A 23,402-nucleotide genomic window follows, 5' to 3' on the forward strand; every position below is an offset into this window, starting at 1 on the left:
TATTTTTTAAATTAATAATCTTTTCTTTTTCCAGTTTCAACAGAAGATACGCTATTAATGCATAGTGATATATTTATTAATTTATAACAGCAGAATGGCCATAACAAACGAAAATATATTGTAAAGAGTTTTCACACGCCATCAGAAGCAGACAACATTCTGAATGACAAATAATTGTTCAAAATGTTATTAAATTAGTTTCTTGATATCAAAAGTGCGAGCGTGCCCCCTTATGGACATGTATTGGTAGTGATCGAGGGGCATTGCTCAATATGGTGTTCTTGAAGGCGGGCCAAATAAAATACAGAATACAGGAATCAGTGTAAAGATGCATAAATCACCTTTATAAAGAAAATATTCACCGGCCCCCACTAGACTCACAATTGCTGACTTTCTTTGAGTGTGAGCAACTCATCATGTATCCTTAAATGTATAAGCCACTCCGTCTTCATTTTGCATTTCTAAATATTTCCAGCACCATCTATATATTGCTTTAATCACAAACATTTATACACGGCAGAAGAGTTACATTGCATGTATACAAGCGCAAACTGTCAGTCTTATTTTTCATTTTAGTTTTTTGGTACATCTCAATCAAGACAGCCCTTCTTTTTGTCCATTTTCATTGGTTTTGAAAATGTGCAGTCATATTCCTGCATACCGCCCTCTGGGCTGCACACGTGTGAAAACATGACAATCCAATATTGGGAGAAAAAGTACACATGGAAAAACAGGACCGGCTACGACAACCAAGGTTGAGCAACTGTCGAATAATGAGAAGAAGTTAATTTATCGTCAACTATGCATATAGAAAAATAAAACGTTTGGAAAGCCAATGTTCATGTCACAGCTCTCGTCAGCGGTCCTGTTGGATTACACAAAGACTCACAAAGTCACACAATACAAACACACATGCACAGCCTTTTCAATGTGTAAAAATAGATTGAACAGTTATTAGTACACAGAAGAAATTGCTTTCAAGAGGACGGTTTATGGATTTTTTTCATCAAGCAAAAACGTGATTAAATCTGATCTAGATTTATACATATTTTTTCCATTCTATACATTTTCTATAAAACAGTCATGGCTTAAATTATCAGGTCTCAAATGTATTCTCAATGGGAAAAAAAAAAATCCAGCAAAGCAGCCCACATTATACTGTTTGCTAGCAAGACTCAGCAGGTAGCACAAATGATGAGATTCCGTGAAAGAACCATCAAGGATGTGGGAACTGAGCAGTACATTCTTACAAACACAAGGCCCATTGTTGTTTTTTTTTTTATCTGATTTTAGGACACAGGAGAAGGTAGCCTAGTCCCACTCATCTAGGCTACATGCCCTTGGCTCTTCTAGGCTCCTTTAGAAAGCAGCATGTGGTCATGGGCTAACTGGGCCTTGTAACACAACAGATAAGGCTCTGGTACAGTATGTCACCCTTGGTCTTGAGTCCACCACAAGGATCTCTGGCTCCAATGCAACCAGATTAGTTAACACCTCATGGCAGGATTTCCTAACACTGCATGTTACATAGATTGGATGTTTGTACTTTTCTTCTCTATCTCACCCTACCTTGTAGGACGTGCCTGCTCAGTTTTCCTTTGTTCTAAACATCATACAGTGTGTTCTCTGGACCCTTGACACGTACTGTATATCCCCTTATGATATTATTATTACTTTTCTATTTCAACGCTGATATAGTTTGTTCAGTTCCTGGGTCGGCGGGCATAATGAAAAGACTGTTACGGCACGGTCTTCACCCTTCGTAACGCAAAAAATTACTGTTGAGCGTATCGGGACGTTAATCAACAGGAATTTTGTCCACTAGTTCCAGCGGGCTATCTTCTGAGAGCTGCTCACTCTTCTCCATCAGCTCATTCTTCTCCGACTCTTGCAGCTGCTGCCGTCGCTGCACCTCTGCTTTCAGGTTCTCCAAATCTTTTTGGCTGAAAGGCACAATGTATTAATCTTCTCATTTCCAAAAGTAGTTAACTGATTACTTTAAAACAGGGGTCACAGACCTTTTACAGCCAAGAGTTACTTCTTGGGTACTGATTGAAACTGATTACGATCCACTGCCAATTGCGCAGCGGACGGGAAGAGAGTGCTGCTGACAGTATGCCTTGCTAAAAAGTTAGCGAGGTCGATGAGTCTTGTTTTAAATGAATGGACGGAGAAGTTTAGTTTCGTTCTGGCTGCAGCCAATTCAAAACCAGTGTGCATCATATGCTCCGAAACCGTTGCAACATTGCGAAGCGCCACTACGAAACAAAGCACCGCCCCTTTTTGCAAAGTTATCCGCTGAAGTTTGAGGTGAGCGCACACAAAAACATCGAACTTCGAGTGCAGTATAAGAGATTTTTACATTTTCGTTTACATCCCAGCGGCATACAAACGAATATTCAGTAAAAGTATCATGGATTTTGGGGAAACATAAAAAAACGTTCAAGTGATGGGGAAGTTGTGAAGGAGTGCTTAAATGTGGTTCCACAAACATTATTTAAAGGAAAACACAAACGCCAGATGTGTGAAATAATCTACCAAATCCCAATGGCCCTGACTCCGTTCCAACCCAGATTTAAGTCACTGGCAGGGCAGTCACAAACTCATTTTTCTCATTAAGAGAAGTTACAAAAATATTCAAAAGGAAAAGTGGTGTCAAAGCTCATTTTGAATTAGTTTTTCATGAGGACAGCCATTTTTATTGATTGTGAACCGAACATGTTGACCTGGTTTACTTGGATAATTAGGCTTTCCGTTTTTTTTTAGGCTGATAACTCTTTGATTTAAAAAAAAAAAAAATGGTAAAAGATGTTAACTCAATGCTTAGCACTTGATATATTTCTGCAGGAGATATTTTACAGTTTTTTTCTGGAAGTGGCACCCTTAAATTCCTGGAGCCACATTTTCTTGAATGTGAAATACACGCCTTATATTTGTTTGGCTGGCAAAGGTGTTTAATGGGAACATTGCGAAATATTTAGTATATAAGTGCGCTCTGTTGAAAATGACTAAATATTGAAACTATATAAAAATGTGAACATAGGCTAGACATTTCGGGAAGTTGGACTTTGGTTCAGAGCTTTTAATTGGAAGAAATTTTCGTCGTGGACCTCTATGACTTAATTGAATACCTCTGGTCTAAACAATAAATTGGGAGGTTGTTGTCTGTTAGCTGTTGACACGGCAGACACTCGGACAACTGTACCAAAGGAGTTTACCAAATCCCCTCATCCGACTTAATGATAGTCAAATTGTAATTCACATATTTTTTTTATTGTTATTAATTACATTTATTGTTGCTGATTGTACTGAGAAGCAGTGAGGACCAGGTGTATGTCTCTTTCGTCGCCTTGTTCCTGCTAGATTGTAATATTTCTGGGTCTGTGCTCATTATCATACTCGCGATACCCTGTAGTTTCGTAACATCACAAAAAAGTCAAACAAAAGCAAAACCTGCGTGAAATTGACCCATTTGAGGAAGATCAATTTGCATGACTACCACTCTGATATTCTCGTTGGACAACTCATTAGCCAGTTAAGAAGCCATTTCAAAATGACCGAGCATACATTTTCTTTGTTGTGAATACCTTAGAGGGATAAAAATGATGCCATTGATGATGTTGAGTTGTTCCAGGATGTTGGCCATGCTGGGAGCAGAGAACTGATCAACAAGACAAAAATAAAAGCATTGTTTAATGTTTATTGTCAATTAGACAAAATCAGACAGTTCTGACTAGTCACCTTGAGGGGCATGATGCTGGCACTGGAGCCATTTTTATAGATCTCGTTCATTGTTCTCTGCAGAGCCACGGCCTGTTGGGTGAGGCACTTCAAGTACTCTGAGCTTTCCTTGGTTTTCTCATGAGCCTCGCCCATCTGAGAACAATAACATATTTACTATGAGGCCATCCAATTGAGAAACCGTAGGAGGGGCTAGAGATCTCTGATACCTGGTTCTTGTAAATAGTGTAGCCTTCCTTTTCATGCTGTAGCGCCGAGCGGAACTCCGCTTTGCTTTCAAAGACTCTAGCAATAAGATGATGGCTGTAAAGAAAAATATCACAGATGATTTCAGTACTGTATGTGAAACCATGTGGATGTGGATAAGTGTATTCATTTCCCTATTCCCTACCTGAGAGCTACTTTGAGTGACCGTGTTCCATGGTACTTTGAGTTGACGGCCAGAGCATTCTCCAAGAATCTTAGAGATAGATCGTACTCCATCACGCTGTGCAGTACCAAACCAATGTTACTCTGAAATCAACAACAACAGTTGTATTACTTGCATTACTGTACTTCGTTCACCAAAGTGTAATTTTGGAGGCAGAACTTTATTTTTCATTAGTAAAACCCCACTTAGCTGACTCAGTCACCTAATAAATGTAAAATACATTTTAATGAGTGAACAATACATTTAATTTACACATTTATACAAGAAAATCTGACCCAAATACATAATTTTCAATGTTATTCCCCATGCTAATTTAGATCGTAACAGTACCAGAATAGCTCAGTGTAGAACATTATTTGACATCAGCTTTGTGGCCTGCATACTCCAGCAAAAGTAGTTCAAACTATTAAGATGTGGATTTTATTTTCATTTTGTAACAAATTATCTTGTTAGTTAGTAAAGATTCAGCAAAAACCAAGGAGCCAATTATTCAAATTATCAGAGTAATGGAAAAAGGCAATTTTTGGGAGAGGGTCTGAAAAAAGGTGCAAATACAATCATTTATTTTCAGTCCACTTGATTTGGGGCCAACTAGGACAGTGACCACATTTTTCTCGTACAAAAATGGCACAACAAATAAATGGGTTGAGTGGTTTTGTATACAGCCTTATGTGTCAGGTAAATTTTATTTTTGCCTTGACGTAGCATAGGTCTGCGCTGCAATGAGTGATATTTTATTTTAACTTTTGATGAGTGCTATTGTAACCTCCTCAGCAGAATTACAAAATTAAAGAGATAGAGCGGCTTTGTCCCATTTAGTTAGAACTTACATCTAGCAGTGCCATCTCCGGGTGGTCTTCACCGCACACCAGCAGCATGAGGTATCGAGCTCTGTACAGCAATTTCAATGCCGTGGACAGTTGTCCATTTGCAAAGCAATATAGAGACAAATGCATCTGGAGAGCAAAGAAATGGAGGAATATAAAACAACTTTGGCACAAACACAATTTTCAACAACAGACCGGACAGCTTACATATTCTTGAATTGTGTTGGGGTGCTCGATTCCGAGAACTCTTTCGCTCATCAGAACAGCCTTTTGCTGGTTGCTGAGTGCCTGCAGGCAAGTAGGAGATTGTCATTTGGGAAGTAAAATCAATAAGACCCACATCTGAAGATGGTTGCTCTGTCCCAGTTAAGGTGAATCCCTTAGAAGCTGCATTTGAAAGCTAATTACATCACAACATAGCTTCAAATCAACTATTCCTTTTAAAGCAACTCACAAACGGAATTCTATTTATGTCTTCTCATTATGAGATCTTAAATATGCTATACAAGTCATACGCTAGCATGTAGTCATCTAGCATCTTCCATTTCAATTGGACGTCGGAAGGGCACTGGCCCTGAATTGGGGCACAGCTGTGATTCATTTAATTGCCAGGATGTACCTCAGCGTGGTCCCCCATGATGTAGTTAAGGCGAGCCAAGAGGCGCAGGCAGGCACAGATCTCCACGTGCATAGCTCCATATACGTTGTTGAAGAGATTAAGGGCCTCATTGATCAGCTCACATCCCTCCTTCAAAAATCCTAGGAATCAAACAAGGGAGTTTTTCATTTTCACAGGAAGACATAGCTGTAGATTTGCTGTGGCGACCCCTGAAGGGAAAAGCCGAAAGGAAAGGAGAAGACATAGCTGTCAAAAAAAATCGTAATTTAAAAGTCTAATATGCCAATTCTTGCTCAAATTGTATACTTTTTTCCTTTCCATTATAATGAATGACATTTACTCGCAATGCTTAAACAAATCAAACAAGTGAGGCTCATGCATTTAAAGGGGAAGTCAACCCAAAAATGTTCTTTACAAGATATGTTATAAGCGGGAGCACTATTCAAAACATGGCAATGTGATTAATATTGCGTTTGCAGGATATTAGTTAAGAAGCAAAATCCACCTGTTTTTTAGCGACCTCAGGGTGCGGCCATTTTGTCACTTATGTCACCTGAAAATGACATCACAGTTGCTCAGGGCTGAGCTAATGACCAATCATGCATGGCTCAGTTTTAGAAAACAGGTGAGCCGTGATTGGTCGAGCCCCTGAGATGGCTAAAAATGGGTGGATACTGCTGCTTAACTCATATTCCGCAATCAATATTAATCAGAATGACAAGTTTAGACTAGTGAAGGTATGTAGAACATTTTATTGCAAAAATGAGTTTGGGGTTGATGTTCCCTTTTAGGATCTGTTTTAAAACACCAACTGCAAAGCAGATTTGGACATGGCACAAAAAAATAAAAGAGGAAGGAAAAAACAAAAATGTATGTTGAATCACTGGTGGGCCGCATATTGGAAATTTGTTAAGCTTTGTGAAACCTGAAGTAAAATATACCGGTACATCTGTTTGTTAGATGTTGTCAGAATGTTAAGAACTCTTTAATTTTTCAATGTAAAAAAATATCAAAATTTGTTTTCCTAGGATATGTAGTTATTCAGATAACAGTGTACATTTCAACATAGTGTACATTTTTTAGTCTTTACTTTTCTTTAGCCATGTTCTAAATTAAATCAGCATGGGACAGAGCGCGGCCAGTAGCTTCGGATCGCGAGCCTTAAGGATAGTCCCAAATGATCATCAATCATAGTTTAATGGTACTTGGACTTGTTTTTAACCAACAATCTGAAAATCCAACTTGATCTTTTCCTTCTTCCCCTGAAGCAATAGTACACTGCCACATGAGGCAAACGCACTTTGAAAACAACATCATGGGAAAAAGAAAAAAGAAAAAAAAAAATCACCCTCCCACTGTATTTGGAAATACTTGATCAAACAAAAATTAAACAAATTGGGGGCTAATAACGCGAATCGGCAGTTTGGAAAAGTTATGTCATATGACTGTCGTATGACTATCTGCCCTGTACGTCGATTGCGTGACAAATTTCATAATGGATGACACGCCCGTGGCAATCAACAGGTCAATCATGATCAACGAAATGGGCACTCCTTATGTATACGGTATCTAGCTCACAAGAATGATTAAATATTATTGAATGTATGAGGAGGGAGAAACCCAAGTCATAAGTTCCAAATAATGAGATACAACTTTTGACTCGTGTTGGAATCTCTAGCTCCACTAGTGTGAATACACAATTTCAGCACAGTCCAGATAAAACTATCAATCCAACCTGGTACATTAATGAATCGGGTTGTAAAGCAGGCCCAAGTAGTGAAATCGTGAGCCTTACCTTGCTGCACCTTGGCCTGGCCACTCTGGAAGAAGTGGAAGGCATCTGAGGCTTTGGGGTTGACGTGTTTTACCACAGGGAAAATATTAAGAATGTCCTCCTCTGTAAAGGTAGGCTTGTGGCGGCTGTCGAAGTTATACTCCTTTATCAGAATCTGCAGAGCAGATCAAAACATTAAAAAGCTATGACGAGATTATTTTTGGAAGATAATTAAAAACCTACTTGAATGCCTGTTTTGACTGATAATTCTCTGAGCAAAGATATTTTCTGAATGCCGTATTTCACCACCATCTGGTCCACATTTTCACTGCGGAAGTGGAGAGGCGATAGATTTAATAATAATGCACACAAGAAACACACAACCAAATGAGTTGTTACCATTGGATGGTGAAGTGATAGTAGCTTCGTGCCTCAGAAGCAATGTTCTTCCACAACTCGCTGGGCGTTCGGCTGGCCCATGCTGTGTTGTCACCACTTCCGGGAACCTTGTTGCGCCGCTTGCGGCTTTTGCGGCGAGACATGAGCTCGTCGGCCGGCAGATGTCCAACAGCATCCGGGAAGGAACTCAGGAAGCAGTTTAGGAAATGGCTTACAGCGGCAGAGAGAGCTGACAGCTCCACACCCTATTATTTTAATAAAAACAAATAAAAGTAGTTTTAGTTAAAACACTAATACACAATTCTGTGTATATATATACCGTATTTTCGCACCCAAAAGACGCGCCGTGTCAAAGGGCGCAACACCTGTTGAGGGCGCTATTTCTGTCTTTGTAACATATACTGGACGCACCGCCTGACAAGACGATAGCACAGCTGCTGTTAGCATAGCATGAACTTTGCAGAGCTGCCCACACTGACACAGCCGATAGCAGCCTACTATGCCCCAATAACTTAAGCAATCACCCCATTGTTGCAGCAGACGCCAAGTCTCTATTGACAATAGCTGACATTGACAATATTAGGTGCATTGGCAATAGCCTACAAAGCAACGTCAGGGGAGGGACTTGGCTGCTTACCACACTCCTTAGAGTCACGGTTTAAAAAAAAAATAAAAAACTCATCATACAAGCAAACAATGAAACATAGAAATAAGATTAACACAAACATGTATCTCTCATGCCATCAATATACCCAAAAAAAAATGAAAATAACACAAAAGCCACTCAGCCTTAGCTAATTCAAGCAATGCATTCTGGGAGCAGAGACCCACAATCCAATAGCTGTTTAGAGAGATTTGCATGGCTGTTTAAAGAGATGTGCTGTTATGCTTTGGACTTTTTGTCTGTTGTCTAAACCTGGGACGTTTCTTGCTTGCAATAACATAAATGATAAGACAGACTAAAACATTGTGGACAGCTGCCCTTTGTCCAGCTTTTTCCAACACCATCACCCAAACATTATAGTCAGATAGTGTATTTGTCACGGTCGATTGTAAGCATGAACAACTCACTCTTTGCCCAGCAGGGTGTGCTAACATGCACTTCCAACAGCTCGTTGATGACAAATGACAAGGGCTGATGGACGTGAGTGGTACTTTGTCCATTTAATGGACGCATCGACTGACAGGGCGCTTTGTTTGTTAAGGGGAATTTTTGTGACTTTAAAGTGCGCCTTATGACTGCGAAAATACGGTAAATAAAAAACAACCAACCTGGAGGTATGTCTTGAAGATATGTTTTGCACATCTGGTGATCAATTCAATGATTCCTATTCTCTAAAAATGCAAAAGAAAAAAAATTTGAATGGGGGAAACCAAATCCAGTTCCAGTGGATGTGAAACAAAAACATTTTCACACACATTCATGCGCATAAACACGTGTCATAACCAGTGTTGTCACAAATACCTTGAAAAATTAACTTTAATGATTAACCCTCCCATAACCCAAAAATGACAGGTTTTGCAAATACTTTAGTCAAAGTGCATTTTTAAGAATTGTTTTTATTAAAAATAGTCAGAATTTGCTTTTTTTTTTTTTAAAAAAACAAGAGTGTCTGGATTTCATAAGTGAACACTTATTTTTAAGGGAAAACTAAGTCTGTCAAGATTTCACCTAAAATGTTTTGTTTTTGTTTAAATAAAATGTAAACAATCTGGTGAGACTTTCTCTGCAAGCAATGAGACTTTCACACTAGGTCTTTAAGGAAGACACCCTTCAGTAAAGTTAATATACCTCCTTCTTGCCCTTTCACTCACTATAGATCAAATTTAGCATCACACGGTGACTTCAAAGTGGTCATAGGTTACCAGCATCATATATGTCAATGCAAAGTATTTCCAGGTCCTACAAATATTAGACCTACATAGAAGTGTTCCAGCTGAGCTTTCGCAGGAGTCTTGTCCACAAACTCCAGTACGGTGCCCAAGTAGCGTACATTAATGCCTCGCTGGTGCAAGGCCTCTGTCAGAGTGGCTCCATCCATGGGCAGAGCGCTTTGGTCCAAACAGTCTTTAACCTAGTGAATAGAACACACTCAAGTCAGACACACAGCCTGCAACATCACCTCAAAAAGAAATCCAAACAGAGGCAGAGACAGAAGTACTAATCACTGACCAGTGATGGAATCTGGCAGGAAACGAGGAAGGCAGCAGAATCTTTGAGTAACTGCTTTTGCTTCTGGATGTCATCTGCGCTGTCGTCTGGGAAACGTACTCCTGGTTCAACAACAACACACACTTATTATTGACAGCTCAAGTCGAGGAGGGCAAAATGAAGGTAAAAACTTAGGGAAACAAGCAGCCCCCTGCCGGAGCGATTGATATCGCTCAACACATTATTTGACGTCCCTCTGCGCCAGCTAAATAGTTCAACTGCAATTGCAGCGTTGTGCCACTACGAAGGCGCTATATGAACAGTACTGCACAGGGAAGGCCTTGTTTTTGACAAAACTATTAAATTGACTCAATCAATTTCCCTGGCTCACACATACAGAGGATGGTATACCTCCCCCGGGATGCGGGCGGAGTTCTGCTGGAGGTGGGACTTGAACTAGTTATTCCCAGCAAACCCTCACAAAACATTTGGGCCAGCCAGGTTGGACCGGCTTCTCCCCCCACCATCAGAGCAAACACACCACCAGGAAGTGATCATCTGACAGCTCTGCCCCTCTCTTCACCAGCGTATCCAAAACATGTGTCCACCAAGCCGATGACACAACCACAAAGTCAATCCACGAAATGCGGCCTAGGGTGTCCTGGTGCCAAGTGAACATACGATCACCCTTATGTTTGAACACTGTGTTTGTTATGGACAATCCATGAAAAGCGCAGAAGTCCAGTAACACAACACTGCTCGGGTTCAGATCAGTGGGGTCGTTTCTCTCAATCACGCCCCACCTGATCTCACCATTATTGCCCACGTGAGCAATGACGTCACTCAGCTAAACGATAGAGTGCCCAGAAGGAGCACTCTCCAGAACTCCTTCCAAGGGCTACAAAAAGGGTAAGTACTCTGAACTGCTGTTTGGTGCATAGGCACAAACAACAGTCAGGATCCATGCCCACGACACGAAGATGGAGGGAAATAATTATGCCCACACCTGCTTTGCATCTCTCATCAAGGACAACTCCAGAGTGGAGAGTCCAACCCTCCAAGTCGGAACTTCTCTGCCTCGCACACCAGCTCAGGTTCTTTCCCTGCCAGAGAGGTGACATTCCATGTCCCTAAAACTAGCTTCTATAACTCTGAAAACTAAGCCCATTTGTGTTATTCATAATCAGGTCCCTTACCACTTTTTTTTAGACATTTTAGCAATGGGTAACCCTGTCAGGGGTATAAAGCCTGAGTCAACGTAGATCACGCAACATACAAAAATTAAACATATTGTCCAATCTTACCAGGAGAGAAGATGTCAGGGTTGAAACGGATGTCGAAAGATGTATTGCTGATTGAGCCGACTGCCTTGCAGGCATTGAGGACGACCTCTCGGCTTTTGGGGTCTGTTTGAAAACGAGAGACTTATAAGAAGCAGAACAAGTAAAAATATTAGGCAATAAGTTGAAATGCCAATTTGAGAATATTTTGTCAATCTATACAATAAACACAACATGCAAACAATGTCTACCAGTGCAAACCCATTTCCACCCAGAAAAATGTCGATCAAGACCAGGTGAGCAAATCAAACATTCAACTATTTTGTCAATCTCAAACACATTGTGATGGACAATAAAGAGTATGAGTATGACTGTGACTTTTTTTGTTTTGTTTGTTATTTTATTCAGCAGGCAAGGACCATTGGATTTGGGGGCCAACACTCTTTCCCCATGCAAGCTGAGGACTGAGCAGGCACAGCTAGCCAGGTGGATTGAAGCCGCTTGGAAATGTCATGTTCTTTCCAATACGCATAAAACCTGAACTACTTTTCTCTTTGCGACTATCCACCAGAGTAGCTGTCCCGGCGTTTGCCGTTTTTGGACGTACCAATACCAGATCCATCTTCGGCAACTAAGGTCTCCGCCAGCTCTTTGGCCTGAGCTAATCCTGGAATACTTTCCTCAAGCTCCTTACCCTCCAGTGGGCTCTTGTACTCCCCATTTTGTGCGGTTGTAGGTTCTAAAGGCCCATTGGTGGCAGCCTTTGAGGGGGTTTCCTCCCCATCAGTCCCAATGAAGCTGCTGTCCGTTTGGACCGAGCCATCTGTAGAAACCAGCGTGCTTGAATCTGAAGCAGTGGTTTGTGTTGCATCAGTATTGGCCTCCGTTTCAGATGCTTGAGTGATGGCGGGAAGTTTTTCGTTCCTATTGGCATCCTTGTTTGCTTTCTGTTGCATGAGTTGTAGTGCAGCCATCTTCATAAAGAGAAGATATCTAAGAAGGGGAAAGAAAACCCACCATTACACTCATGGTGTATTACTAAACAACAGAACCGCGGACAAATACTAACCTGTGCTCAACAAAGGCCTCAATGAGTTCTTGGCGAAGGCAGGCGAGGCGGTGGCGGTGCTTGCGGGGAAAACCCTGACGCTGACACTCTGGAGCCAACTCTTCTCCCTCCACAGGAAGGAAGTTGAGATCAGGTGGGAAGGTGCGAAGAAGGTCCAGAATATAGTGACGGCCATCATTTCCAATGATGCCCTTACATTCGACTGATGAGCAAAGCTCCACTGCTTCGTTCTTCTCGTTGAGCACATTGTACCTCTGGACCTAAGATGAAGAGCCGGAACAGGTAATCGTTAACATGACTGTTTTTTTTAAGAAGTGTCATCTTAATGCAAAAATGTAACAAGGGGTGGACACATCAGCCAACCAACATTAGAGTCAATCGCTCTCGTACAAGAAAAGCGAGTTTGATTGCGAAAATGGCAGAAAGAGGAGACTGAATAAAATTAGTTATTGGGTCACAAATTGGCTTATCGCCCCTTAAGTTATAAGTATGAACAGAGGTACTACTAGTGGATAGTACAGTGTCTAATAGAGCAGCGGCCACTCTTGAGGAAACATAGGAGTTGTGTTACTGACTTTGAGGGGCCTGCTGGTCTTCGCCAGAAGCTCCAGGTATTTGCTGTGGGACACAACTGTCTTTCCAAAGTCGATGGAGCCATAGATGACACTCTGTTCCTGCTCACGCTCCAGAATGCCAGGGATGATGGACTGGGCGGTGACACGGTAGCCTCTGTAGTCCACCACCACTGTGCCCAGCGTGTAAAGTCCCTCCACATCCACTGCCCCATAAGCTCTCACGCCATTCAAGTCATTGGTGGGTGCGGCGTGAGCGGCAGCGTCCCCACCCAGCTCGCGATAATGGTCCCTCACGTCAAAGCCCGGGCTGAAGAAGATGTTGTTCCAGATGAACATTTGCATGTGCGTTTCATCACCAGGATTGATGGCCATTACGTTTCCATCGATAACTGCCATAGCACCACGCGTGGCCGCTGCCGCAAAGTCGCTATGGACCTGAAAAGAGAATGAAAATTAAACAGATGTTAGACAAGCTGTTAGATAAACTGTACACATAGCAGTGGTATTTTCTTTCCAATTATGATGAGGTGATCTCCGCATTTATATATATATATATTTATATATATATTTTTTTTAATTTAAAATACCCTAGCCTTGCATTTTAACTATAAATTCATTCTAATCAGGTTCAAGATAAAGATTCCTGTATAATTGTGTCATGTCATCCATTGTCTGATGATTATAACTTTACTGGTTACTATCATTATGCTTCTGAAAGCCTGCAAATGTGTTTTTGTTCATTTTTTATACATTTTAAAAATTCTCATGGATGAACATGCAATTGTAGTGTGTGGGAGTTGTGCAAGCATGACTTTTTAGCATGGTGAAATCTGAAAAATTAAATTAGGTAGTGTCCTCTGAAAATCCAAGTATTGCAATGATAGAATTCTTTTTTAAAATACAATATTAAGACAGAGAAACAGTACCTTAAAAATAGCGCGCTCCCTTAGTAGGCGCTCAGGCAGGTTCTTCCGGGGAAGCTCTCTTGTCGTCTGCAACTCCTCATTCCAATCTCTAGTCTGAACATAAACAGGAAAAAAAAAAACACAAATTAATACATCTGTAAGTTTTAATGAAAATGGGCTATTATTTTTTTCATTAAGGCAGAATTTATTATAGGAGACTTTTGTAGGATCTCAAAAGTACTCATCCCTAATATGCTTGCCGCACACCAAGCGATTTAACTGCACAATCATGAACAAATTACAGCCGACGACTGACCCTCGCGCACCCAACAACTCTCTGGAACCTTTACTGTTCTTATCATGAAACAACAATTTAAGGAAGGATATACATATTTTATATAACCACAAACATGGTGTAATTGCCTAGGGGGAAAAAAAGATTGTCCTTGCCACTGTAGCTATATAATAAAACAGACAGGAATCAGGCGAGAATAAAGGAGAGCGTGTGGATATTTGAGAGTCCAATTCATTGGCTGCACTTGTGCACATGGACATGCACCACACTTTGCTTTCTAGACATTGGTAAAGCATTATTTAACGTATTGGTACAATACAACAACAACCTGCTGGATCAGTTATGATCTGTGATATTGAGGCACTAATCACCCGCAATTCAAATTTCAAGTCGAAGCACAACTTACAGACGATAGTCAGCTACCCACGAAAATGAGTTGAACCTTAGACAGTTCCGTCACATTCAGTCGTGCAGTAAGCGGAGGACCTGATATTGTGACAAACCGGTTGCTGTACCTGTCCAGGTATGTGCTCCTCATAACCCAAGCGGGAGGTGTAGGCGTCTTCGGCTCGAACACAGTCCATGGCATGGTCGACCTGTGGTGATGTCCAGCTGTACACCTGGAAAGGCGTGGCTATTCGCTCGAACGGATGCCTCTGGACCCTGCAGCCCCAACGATAATGGAACATTACTTGTACGAAGGGCATTTTCTCATGCCAATCCAATGAGTATTTCCAATGTTGGGCCAAACAACATGTGCCCCACCACCAGGTAAGATGCAGGGATTGGAGATGTTTTCACCTTTTCTTTTGCAGGGCAGTGAAGTTCTTCTTAAAGGCAGGGCTGATCTGGCTCAGTAGTTCCACCAGAGAATGGCTCAAGAAACTCGGGTTGGCTGGTTTAGGGTTGAAGGTGTAGGTAGTTGACCTGAACAACAAAGACACAAACGTGAACAATAGAACTAGTGTAGATTGATTTTGTCTATACAAAAACTAGGGTGACTGTTCAGCACAGGTTCTGACCTACATACTAATGCATAATGGAATCCAAATCGACGTAATTGATATGACCGAGCTGTTTCGGCATCCAAGATTAGGAGAATGACACAGCAAAATAGACCATGTTGCATGCTTTTGAATCACTACTTACAACATTGTCCTCTGTTAAGTAAAATCCAAAAAACTACACTCACTAATCAGGTACACTTATGGAATCTAATGAGGTGATACAAGAGCTGTATTAAATATTCGGACCTTAAAAACAGAAAAATATGTTTCTATTGGCACTTGATTTACATGTTACAATCTTTACTGTAGCTGTAGTTTGCACAGGTGCAGAATCACATTGTGTCACAGAGATTATAAAGTTTGCTATTTTTTTTTAGCTGAATAAGATAAGCAAGTACTGTACCGGTGGTAAATATTAAAAAAACCTCTCTATATATATCATTCAGTCCAGTTGCACACCGGAAGCAACGTAAACAACGTTCACTTAATCTCACCAAGTTATTCAAATCTTGCAAGTACACATGCTTTCTATTTCAAATGAGGAAAACTGGTGTTGAAGGTTCTACCCGAAGATCATACTTGACCAAATAGCTCCACTTGAGCAACATTATGTTACTCTAAAATTGGAGAAGTTGACTAACTGGTTGAGGTAGAAGCCGCGTGTTGAGGCAGTGACACTGACGTGGCGCTCTTCTATTGTCACGATGTACAGGTACATGAGGTCGCCATGCATCTTCCTGTTACCGGGGGGAGGGTTCCAGCCACTCATGGTCAAGACTTTCAGGCACTGCATAGGCTGTTTAGAAACACACGTGGGTACGTATTCCGTTAAACTGCTACGACTGGTATCGCAATAAGGAGTGCTTACAACAGTTGCAGCACCCTTGAAAATCAACGGCGATTGAAACAGCGTCGCGTAAACAAGGTTTTACCTTCCAGTCCTTGTTCGGTGGCTGAAGGGGAACCAGCGGGCGCTCTTTACTGCCAGGGAGAATATGCTCTGGAGGGGTACAGTCAATCTGCTCCAGCTCGCTGCCCTTTTTCTTCCGCTTGCCACTATCTGCAGTCAAAAAACAAATTGCATGTTGGCGTAGTACAACATCTGACAAGGGTGCAATGTCTCCAACATCACAAGATGCTGCAGCAATCTCAAGGTACCTCCAAGGTCGCCATCTGTGAAAATACTTAGGAAGGAAAGAGAGTTGCAGTCCACTCCGTTGTAGGCATCTGAGGGGTCCAGACTCTTCAACAGGTCTCTAATGTGACGCACGTGGATCCGGGCTTCACGCACAGTGTATGGCTCTAAACAAAAACAGGTACAAACACTTTCAAGACCAATTGCCATGCTTACATTTACGGGACTGTGAAAAGGTCTTCCACTATCTTTGTCACCGTCATAGAGTAAATAGGAAAGATCAAGTGAGAATTAGCAACTAGGGTTTGGAGAGGCAGCCTGCTACAACTCTAGATAAAGTGTCATTTCTGAATTGTAGCCCAGTTTAGAAAGGTTACATTTCATGATTTGCTTCATAAAGTACAGTAACAAGGGAGCGCCGACAAACTAAATATTCTTCCTTGTGTTTTACAATCGCCTTTTCGTGATTGTTTTGTTGATCATGTTTGAATAGAAATTATTGTATATAGTCAGTATAGTGTTGCTTATAACAAATTATATAAACAAACAAAGACATTTGGAGAACGGATCAAATGCCCATTTCTGTTAACTGCTTTACCATATTAAAAATGGATTGTCCAATGGACACAGCAGAGGTCGAATAACAATAACTGATAATGGAATGTTTCTTAATGTGTCATGTAGGTAGATCTCGACAATGCCAGTGAAGCCAAACTTTATTATATTCACCTTTTGCACTTTAATAACACCTCAGCTGAATGCATTCTGCAATTATGATGACTAAATTCAAGAATTTTTTCGGAATATGGAAAATTTGATGTGTATGGATTTGTCTGCACTCAATTAATTTTCCTCAGCAGAATTTTGTCGGTCAATCAACAACATTTGATCCCATGTAACCTAACTTGTTATTCCTGAGACCATACAAGATGAAACAGTCACTGCAAATGTAGATCATGCTGACCTTCCACTACTTTGAGCAGCGAGCCTTCCTGTAGGCCTTCAATGGACTTGAGCTCAGCGAAGTTGGCCAGCACATTTCCGTCCAGCTGCAGCGAGAAACAAGTGCGGTGGCAAGTGTCCTCTCTGTCAATCAACACATGATGAATCTCCTGCACCATCTCCTGAGGGGACACCTAAGGACAAAGAGGAGGAAGAGAGAGGAGGAGATGAGAAAGAAGTACAACAACAGCAGCATCCTTTTAATGAGTTGTACTGCACCTGGAGGTCAAAAGGCTCGGCTCCGGGTGCCTGGATCTTCACGGTGAAGCCCGTGTCCTGGATGACGATCACCTCCTGCTCATTGGATTCCTCGCCTCCATTAATGTCACTGTGCCTGTCCTTCTTGGATTCCAACTCGTCCGTGTGCTCATGTGCCCCTCCTCCATTCACCATGACTGTGTCTGCGCAGAAACGCAAACACAAAGCTTACTCATTTAATTCCCAGGGAGCATAAACAAAATTCTGTCACGCTGAAACAAAACCTCCAGACTATTGAACCACATGATCGGCTGATTTGCTGCCAGGCAGTCGCGTCAGCACCAACAGCACATACATCCGGAGGGTGGATGAAAATTGTCATGAAATAAACACAAGGAGAGCAGTTTAGCTTTGACAAATGGAATTACGTTTTGCAAAGAAGATTTCAATTCGTAAATAAGTTTCAAATTTTATTAGAAATGAGAGAAAGGTAAATTAATGCTTAAACTATGAAAAATGTTTCGGTGTTTATTTATTTATTTTTTACTGTCCATGTTTTCTATGCATTCTGTGCTTGCAATTTTGTGTTCAAACGCATATCATCGCTGTCCACCGGAATGCTCATGTGTCCAAATAGGGTCAATTCTTTTTCCCCTACAGATCGATTCTACTGGTCCGTCCCTACTTCGTCCGTAATTTTTATGCAATTTTTGCCAATTTGAAGCAGTGAAAATAGCAAATACATCTACATCATTTGTTCTCTTGTATCCTTCATGGACCCCCCAGACCACAGCAAACAACAGTATGCATGTGCATCAGGCAGATGGTGACAATCTCTCAGGGTGGTGGTAGGGGATCTTACATGCCCAAAGTAAGTTACTTAAAGTTAAATTAAAAAGGAAAAAATTCCCATAGGTTGACCCGGCTGTCATCAAAAAAGTAAATATGAGGAGCACTCCAATTACCATTCTACATTATGATCAAATTGTATTTTTGGACTATGACATGTTTTTCAGCAAAAGGACAATTGGTAAGCCATTCAAGTTGATTCGGGACTCGTTGATTAAACAGTAAAAAGCTAGGGCGGCTTTTGGCCGCTCTACTCAACACATTAGCTTGATCTGCAAACATCTCCAGCCAATACACGTGTCATTATTATTTCCTGAAGCAAATATTGGTGACAGAGAAAGTAAAAGGTATGGAAATTGAGCTGTAGAACTTAGCCCTATACAGAGTGATCCATGCATGAGGGATTCAGTTGCAGTCTCTCTCTCCGAGAGCTCTCTCTCTGCTTTGTATGTGTGTGTGTCCTTGCTCACCGTCAAGGATAAGACAGCATCAGGGTTGCTAAAGTAGGGGGTGGTGCTTCATAAACTAGACCCTGACCGGCACTGGCAACAACTGAAGGAAGGGGGGCTGCAGTCACCGGACTGAGCAGCCAGCAGCCAGGCTCTGAATACCAAATAACATCTTCACGCCAGTTTAAACTGTCCCAAACTAGGATTAGGCGGGACAATACATTTAATATATTTCAGCTAAAACAGCTGGATAATGTGGTCAGAAACCAATTAAAACGTTTGTGTACCATTTATACCACAGAGCTCCATGGAGCGCCTTATTTTGGCACGCAGGTGCCCAAATTTCCTGATGAAAATATTTATAGGTTAACTACAATCCGATAAAGTCTCATTGACTCAAGAAAAACATACATTATGAATATTGAATCTTAGAGAACAAAATGTTCACGAGCATATGCACCACTAGTTTAGTCCAATTCCCTTGAATGAGAGATGCAGCCGGAGCTTCCTTGGCGGTCACCCTGCCTGATAGTCATGGCCCCTTCAGAAATGCAAGAAATTAATTAATTCTCGCAATTTTTCAGTTGAGGAATATAAATATACACCACCGCATATTCGCTAATTGAGACACAACATTAATTAAATTGGAGGCTATTACCTAAGGAAATACGTAATTGCAACACAACGGAACGGGGTTGGGGGCCGACAATTTTTATGAATAAGGCCGGAGGATCAAGGCCAGAACGGTACAGAGATCGCGGCCAGAGGGCGGGGGACTGACCAGCAAAAAAGGGTCAGGTGCGTAGCTCTGGTAGTGTATTACATCTGAGAGCAAAAACATCAAGTCTGCGTCCTGCTCCAGGCAAAATTAGGAGGTCATGGTTACGGGATCAATTGAACATTAATCGAACAGAAAAGCAGCCAAGTAGCAAAAACAAGACTATAAATTCGTACAGCTCTGTAATGAGCCACTTACAAAATGCACAATCAACCAGACTGAGTCAAATGACAAATACTGAGACAGAAGACTACATCACATCAAGCAACTGAAGGACAACCATGAAAAACAACATACAAGGTTTTACGTGAAGTTTGCTGCACCCTTGACAAAGTGTTCCGACACAATTGATAATTAAGTCTTTCCATCAATGAGGTGGGATTGTGCTTGCGTAGATGTTCGTCATGATTACGGTAACACAAACAGGAAGCGTAATTATCTTGTCGGATCGGATGAGCTTGTGAGCAGAGGAATAGTGTGAGGGTGTCTGTGATTCTGGAGATTAACCCAGTCACCTTTCCCCCACCTCGGCAGCATTTAAACCACAGAGCGTCATTCTTGACTGGTGCAACATACTGGTCCCAGAAGCCCTCATGCACAGGCTGAGCAAAAGTTGGACATCAATTGACTTGAACTGGGATTTTACATAAATATAGATAGATATAGATAAAGATAAAATGATGCCATCAGTTGGGATTGCAAAACAAAGTCCAGAAATGTGGGCTTCTGTTTGTATAGTAACCACATGCATGTCTGTATTAAATCAGTTATTAATTACAGCTACCATGGATTATTGCAGCGATGGATAAGTGATCATTTAGTCCAATGCTATTTTTATTTACTACAAATAATGCATCTTTGTTCAAATACTGTATCTATGCCTGCAACATAGTGAAAAGTAAATAAAATTACTGTAACACTCTTCCACTAGATGGTAGGAGGTATAATTGACCAGTGTATTGATCTACCATTCATACAACCAATAGTTAAAAAATAGTCCCAGATTTGACACAGATTAAGCCAATTTGAGGGTAAATTTGGATGAGGGCATTGTTTTTCAATGTATACAACAGTTATTTCCTTCCAAACATTGACTGGATGAGAATCATTCCATGAGTGATGATCTACTATTAACACGCATATCAGTCTGCCTCACAAGAGGTCTCCAACCACTGGTCTGCGGCCCGGTACGCACTTGGTACCCCACAGCACGCCACATGTCGCACGATAACAGCAATATTGCGATCATCATGTTGCGAAATTATAAGTAGCACGTGTTAAAAAAGTCACCATTTTTTTTTCCAATATGTGCAGTTCCATCACACTCTGGTGGGCAGTTTATCAGTGCAGTTTAATTTGAATTAGGCATGTTTTGGCCACCTATGTTTAAGAATCATGCTAATTGCCAGAAGAAGGGTAACCCAACATATTTGAGTTTCTCCCCAAATAGTCTCCATTCACATGGCCGTGCATGAGCAAGTAAGTGCCTCAATAATAATTGTTAGTGATTGTACGTCGTTTGTGTTAATTGAGGTTAATGTTACCAGTACCATTTTAACTATATGTATAACAATGACCTCAGCTAACATTGAAGTGAAAATATGATACATTGTGAACTACTTAGACCATGCTACGTTGTGCCACTGAGCTAATAGGAGCACATGACAATAAAATGACTGGCATATCCGATTTCTTTGTCACACCTGTTAAGTACAAAAACACAATATTGTGTTTATTTTCTGTACGAGTTTTTTTTTTCCAAATATCATGAGCCTTTTTTTTTTTAACATTGCCAACCTCGCCACAATATTGTGAGAACTATTGCATTATGTTGATATCGTTACATCCTTATTACAAACTCTTCTATTCTAACTAACATAAAATAGTACCATATTGTATTAAATGTTGCCCATTGGGCATCCATTGCAGCCTGGTCATCGTGGGAGCGGCGTTCCCTCGTCTGCGTCCCCTTCTCAAGGTTTCTCATTTTTCCTTGCCCTCCTGGGGGTCAAGATCACGGGGTGTAGTTAATGTTTGTGAACTGTAGGCATGTGAAGCCCTTTGAGACTTTTCTGTGATTACATAAATACATTTAACTTGACAATTTTAACACTTAATTTTAACGCGCACACGTGGGGGACTGAATATTAGTATGAAATTGTGGAAAAATATTAAATTGACCAAATTTTGACCACGGAGGTATCAGCTAGCAACGAGTGGGTATCGGTCCACTTAATTGTGGGATGGTAAATTACATTTATTCGGAATATATTTAAGATAAAATAAACAAGTCAATGGCAGTCTGCATAAATGTGACCACTTTGGTTTCATAAAAAAAACATGCATAACTAACGGTGTTAAATGTGTTTTAATTACATTAACGCTCATATTTATTGTATTTATTAATGTATTTATTTTTTTGAATGACACGAAATCATTGAGCCCAAAGCTAACTACAGCAATAAATGTGAATATTTAAAAAATATATATTTCATACTTTTTCACTCTGCGAGACGTCCGACACAATTGATGGAGTTTTTTTTTTTTTTTTGACAAACGAGGCGAATCATTGTGCCACATGACAACCACGCAGGCTTCAGCGACTTGCATGGCAAGTTGTGTAACTTCTCCCCCGGCTGACTGCCACCCTCGGCTCGGTGTCAATCTAGCAACACGAACACAGTGCTCCTGCTTCACCGCGAAAGCCCCCTCCACGCCACAACTCGAGCGCGCAGAGTACTTACCAGTTTGCATGTCTCATTAGAAGTGTAACCTTCCCTTTCCCTGTCACCGTACCTTCATGACTTTTTCTATGTAACCACCAGCTTCCGCTTCCCGGGTGAGGAGGGACACTCGACTTCATCCTCAACGGTGGGGGAGGACGGGAGGTTAAAAGCACGTTTCGACGGGCTCGTGGGTGCTTTGCTGGCTTAACGATGATTCGTCTTTGACAATAAAACCACTACATGAATGATCAAGTGGGGGGTAAGTTCGTGACGAGTGGGACATAGATTTAAGGGATACGCTTTGTAAGTGACCCACCCCGTGTTCATGCCGAAAGTGTGCGACGCCATTGAAGGTGACCTTCAGTATTATGTACGTCACTACGAGTTTGCGCAAAACGACTCCAACTTCAGAGAGTTTGCCTTCTGAGTTCTCAAATAGAAACCTAAGTTTTACGGTTAATGCGCGTGCGATGAAGCAATGTAATAAATTCTCCACTAGCATGGCGAAAGCGCTTGACTACTGTTAGCATGTCAGCTAAACTGTTTGGACTAGTTACTAGTGCACCGGCTTCCAGTGTCACGCACTAGTCGCGGTATCAGACTTGTGAAACCAATCCGATTTTGTATTTTGCGAAAAAGCTATGAAAACATTGTCATTATACCGTTATCATGATGTACTGCAGATGCACCGCTGTTCATTTAGCATGATGCAAAAATGTAGAGGTGAAGTGAGAGGGACTTTTGGCCAAATTTGAATGCGACCAACCGACTGTTTACACATGTACGAAACAAACAGCTTATTGCTCACCACAGCCGCACGTCTCCTTCAAAAGCGCCCTGCTGCTCTCGGGGGCGTCCTGAGCTCCATCCCCGGCGTCCTCCGCAGCAACATCAGCCGGACGGCAGCCGGGCGCAGAAGCCGGGGTGTCGTCCGTCTTGCTCACCATGGTCAAAAAGACAAACAGGCGACGTGACAGTGCTGGAGAAGGGTATTCACAAGTCGGCGTGGTGTGCTTTAGGGACGGTTGTCAGTCTTCATGCGCTGGGGACGGGCTTACAAAAACAAGTGGGTTTAGGAAGGACAACGCTGTATGGATCACACGTGCTTTTCTCCTCTCCTCCTCTTGACCTCTTTGCCTTTGCCTCGTCGGCCCCGCCCACTGATTGAGACTACTACGGAAAGTCACACGCG

General features: G+C 41.5%; 1 protein-coding gene across 3 annotated transcripts; it reads right to left on the bottom strand.

The window, feature by feature from the left end:
- Positions 1-323: 323 nt before the first annotated feature.
- cluha (CLUH binding protein of NUMT mRNA a) lies at positions 324-23,402 on the bottom strand. Of its 3 annotated transcripts, none has more exons than XM_088300694.1 (27): positions 23,019-23,402; positions 17,430-17,611; positions 17,173-17,344; positions 16,232-16,375; positions 16,006-16,133; positions 15,715-15,869; positions 14,868-14,993; positions 14,582-14,729; positions 13,793-13,885; positions 12,867-13,301; positions 12,292-12,551; positions 11,917-12,215; positions 11,247-11,348; positions 9,964-10,064; positions 9,713-9,865; positions 9,063-9,125; positions 7,791-8,035; positions 7,635-7,719; positions 7,413-7,566; positions 5,618-5,757; positions 5,206-5,286; positions 5,002-5,127; positions 4,133-4,254; positions 3,951-4,044; positions 3,742-3,876; positions 3,588-3,661; positions 324-1,943 (listed from the first exon to the last, which is right to left on the bottom strand). In XM_088300694.1, the coding sequence occupies exons 1-27, from the start codon at positions 23,155-23,157 to the stop codon at positions 1,799-1,801; spliced, it is 4,101 nt and encodes a 1,366-aa protein (XP_088156820.1). In that variant the 5' UTR covers positions 23,158-23,402; the 3' UTR covers positions 324-1,798. The 3 variants fall into 3 exon arrangements, with proteins under 3 accessions (XP_088156820.1, XP_088156819.1, XP_088156821.1); XM_088300693.1 differs by having other exon boundaries at positions 11,830-12,215; XM_088300695.1 differs by lacking the exon at positions 23,019-23,402 and adding an exon at positions 22,229-22,347 and having other exon boundaries at positions 11,830-12,215.

The sequence above is a fragment of the Idiotropiscis lumnitzeri genome, chromosome 7 (genome assembly GCF_059441095.1).
Source record: "Idiotropiscis lumnitzeri isolate Australia: NSW breed Sydney's pygmy pipehorse chromosome 7, RoL_Ilum_1.0, whole genome shotgun sequence".
Classification (NCBI taxonomy): domain Eukaryota; kingdom Metazoa; phylum Chordata; class Actinopteri; order Syngnathiformes; family Syngnathidae; genus Idiotropiscis; species Idiotropiscis lumnitzeri.

What these genes read in the sequence shown, in the direction of transcription:
- cluha (XM_088300693.1), bottom strand. Translation starts at nt 23,157, where the DNA reads ATGGTGAGCAAGACGGACGACACCCCGGCTTCTGCGCCCGGCTGCCGT. An exon ending in GCTGCTCAAAGTAGTGGAAG is followed by an intron (nt 16,376 to 17,172) that starts GTCAGCATGATC and finishes GTTTTTGTTTAG; the next exon opens with AGCCATACACTGTGCGTGAA. An exon ending in ACACTATTTACAAGAACCAG is followed by an intron (nt 3,877 to 3,950) that starts GTATCAGAGATC and finishes TATTGTTCTCAG; the next exon opens with ATGGGCGAGGCTCATGAGAA.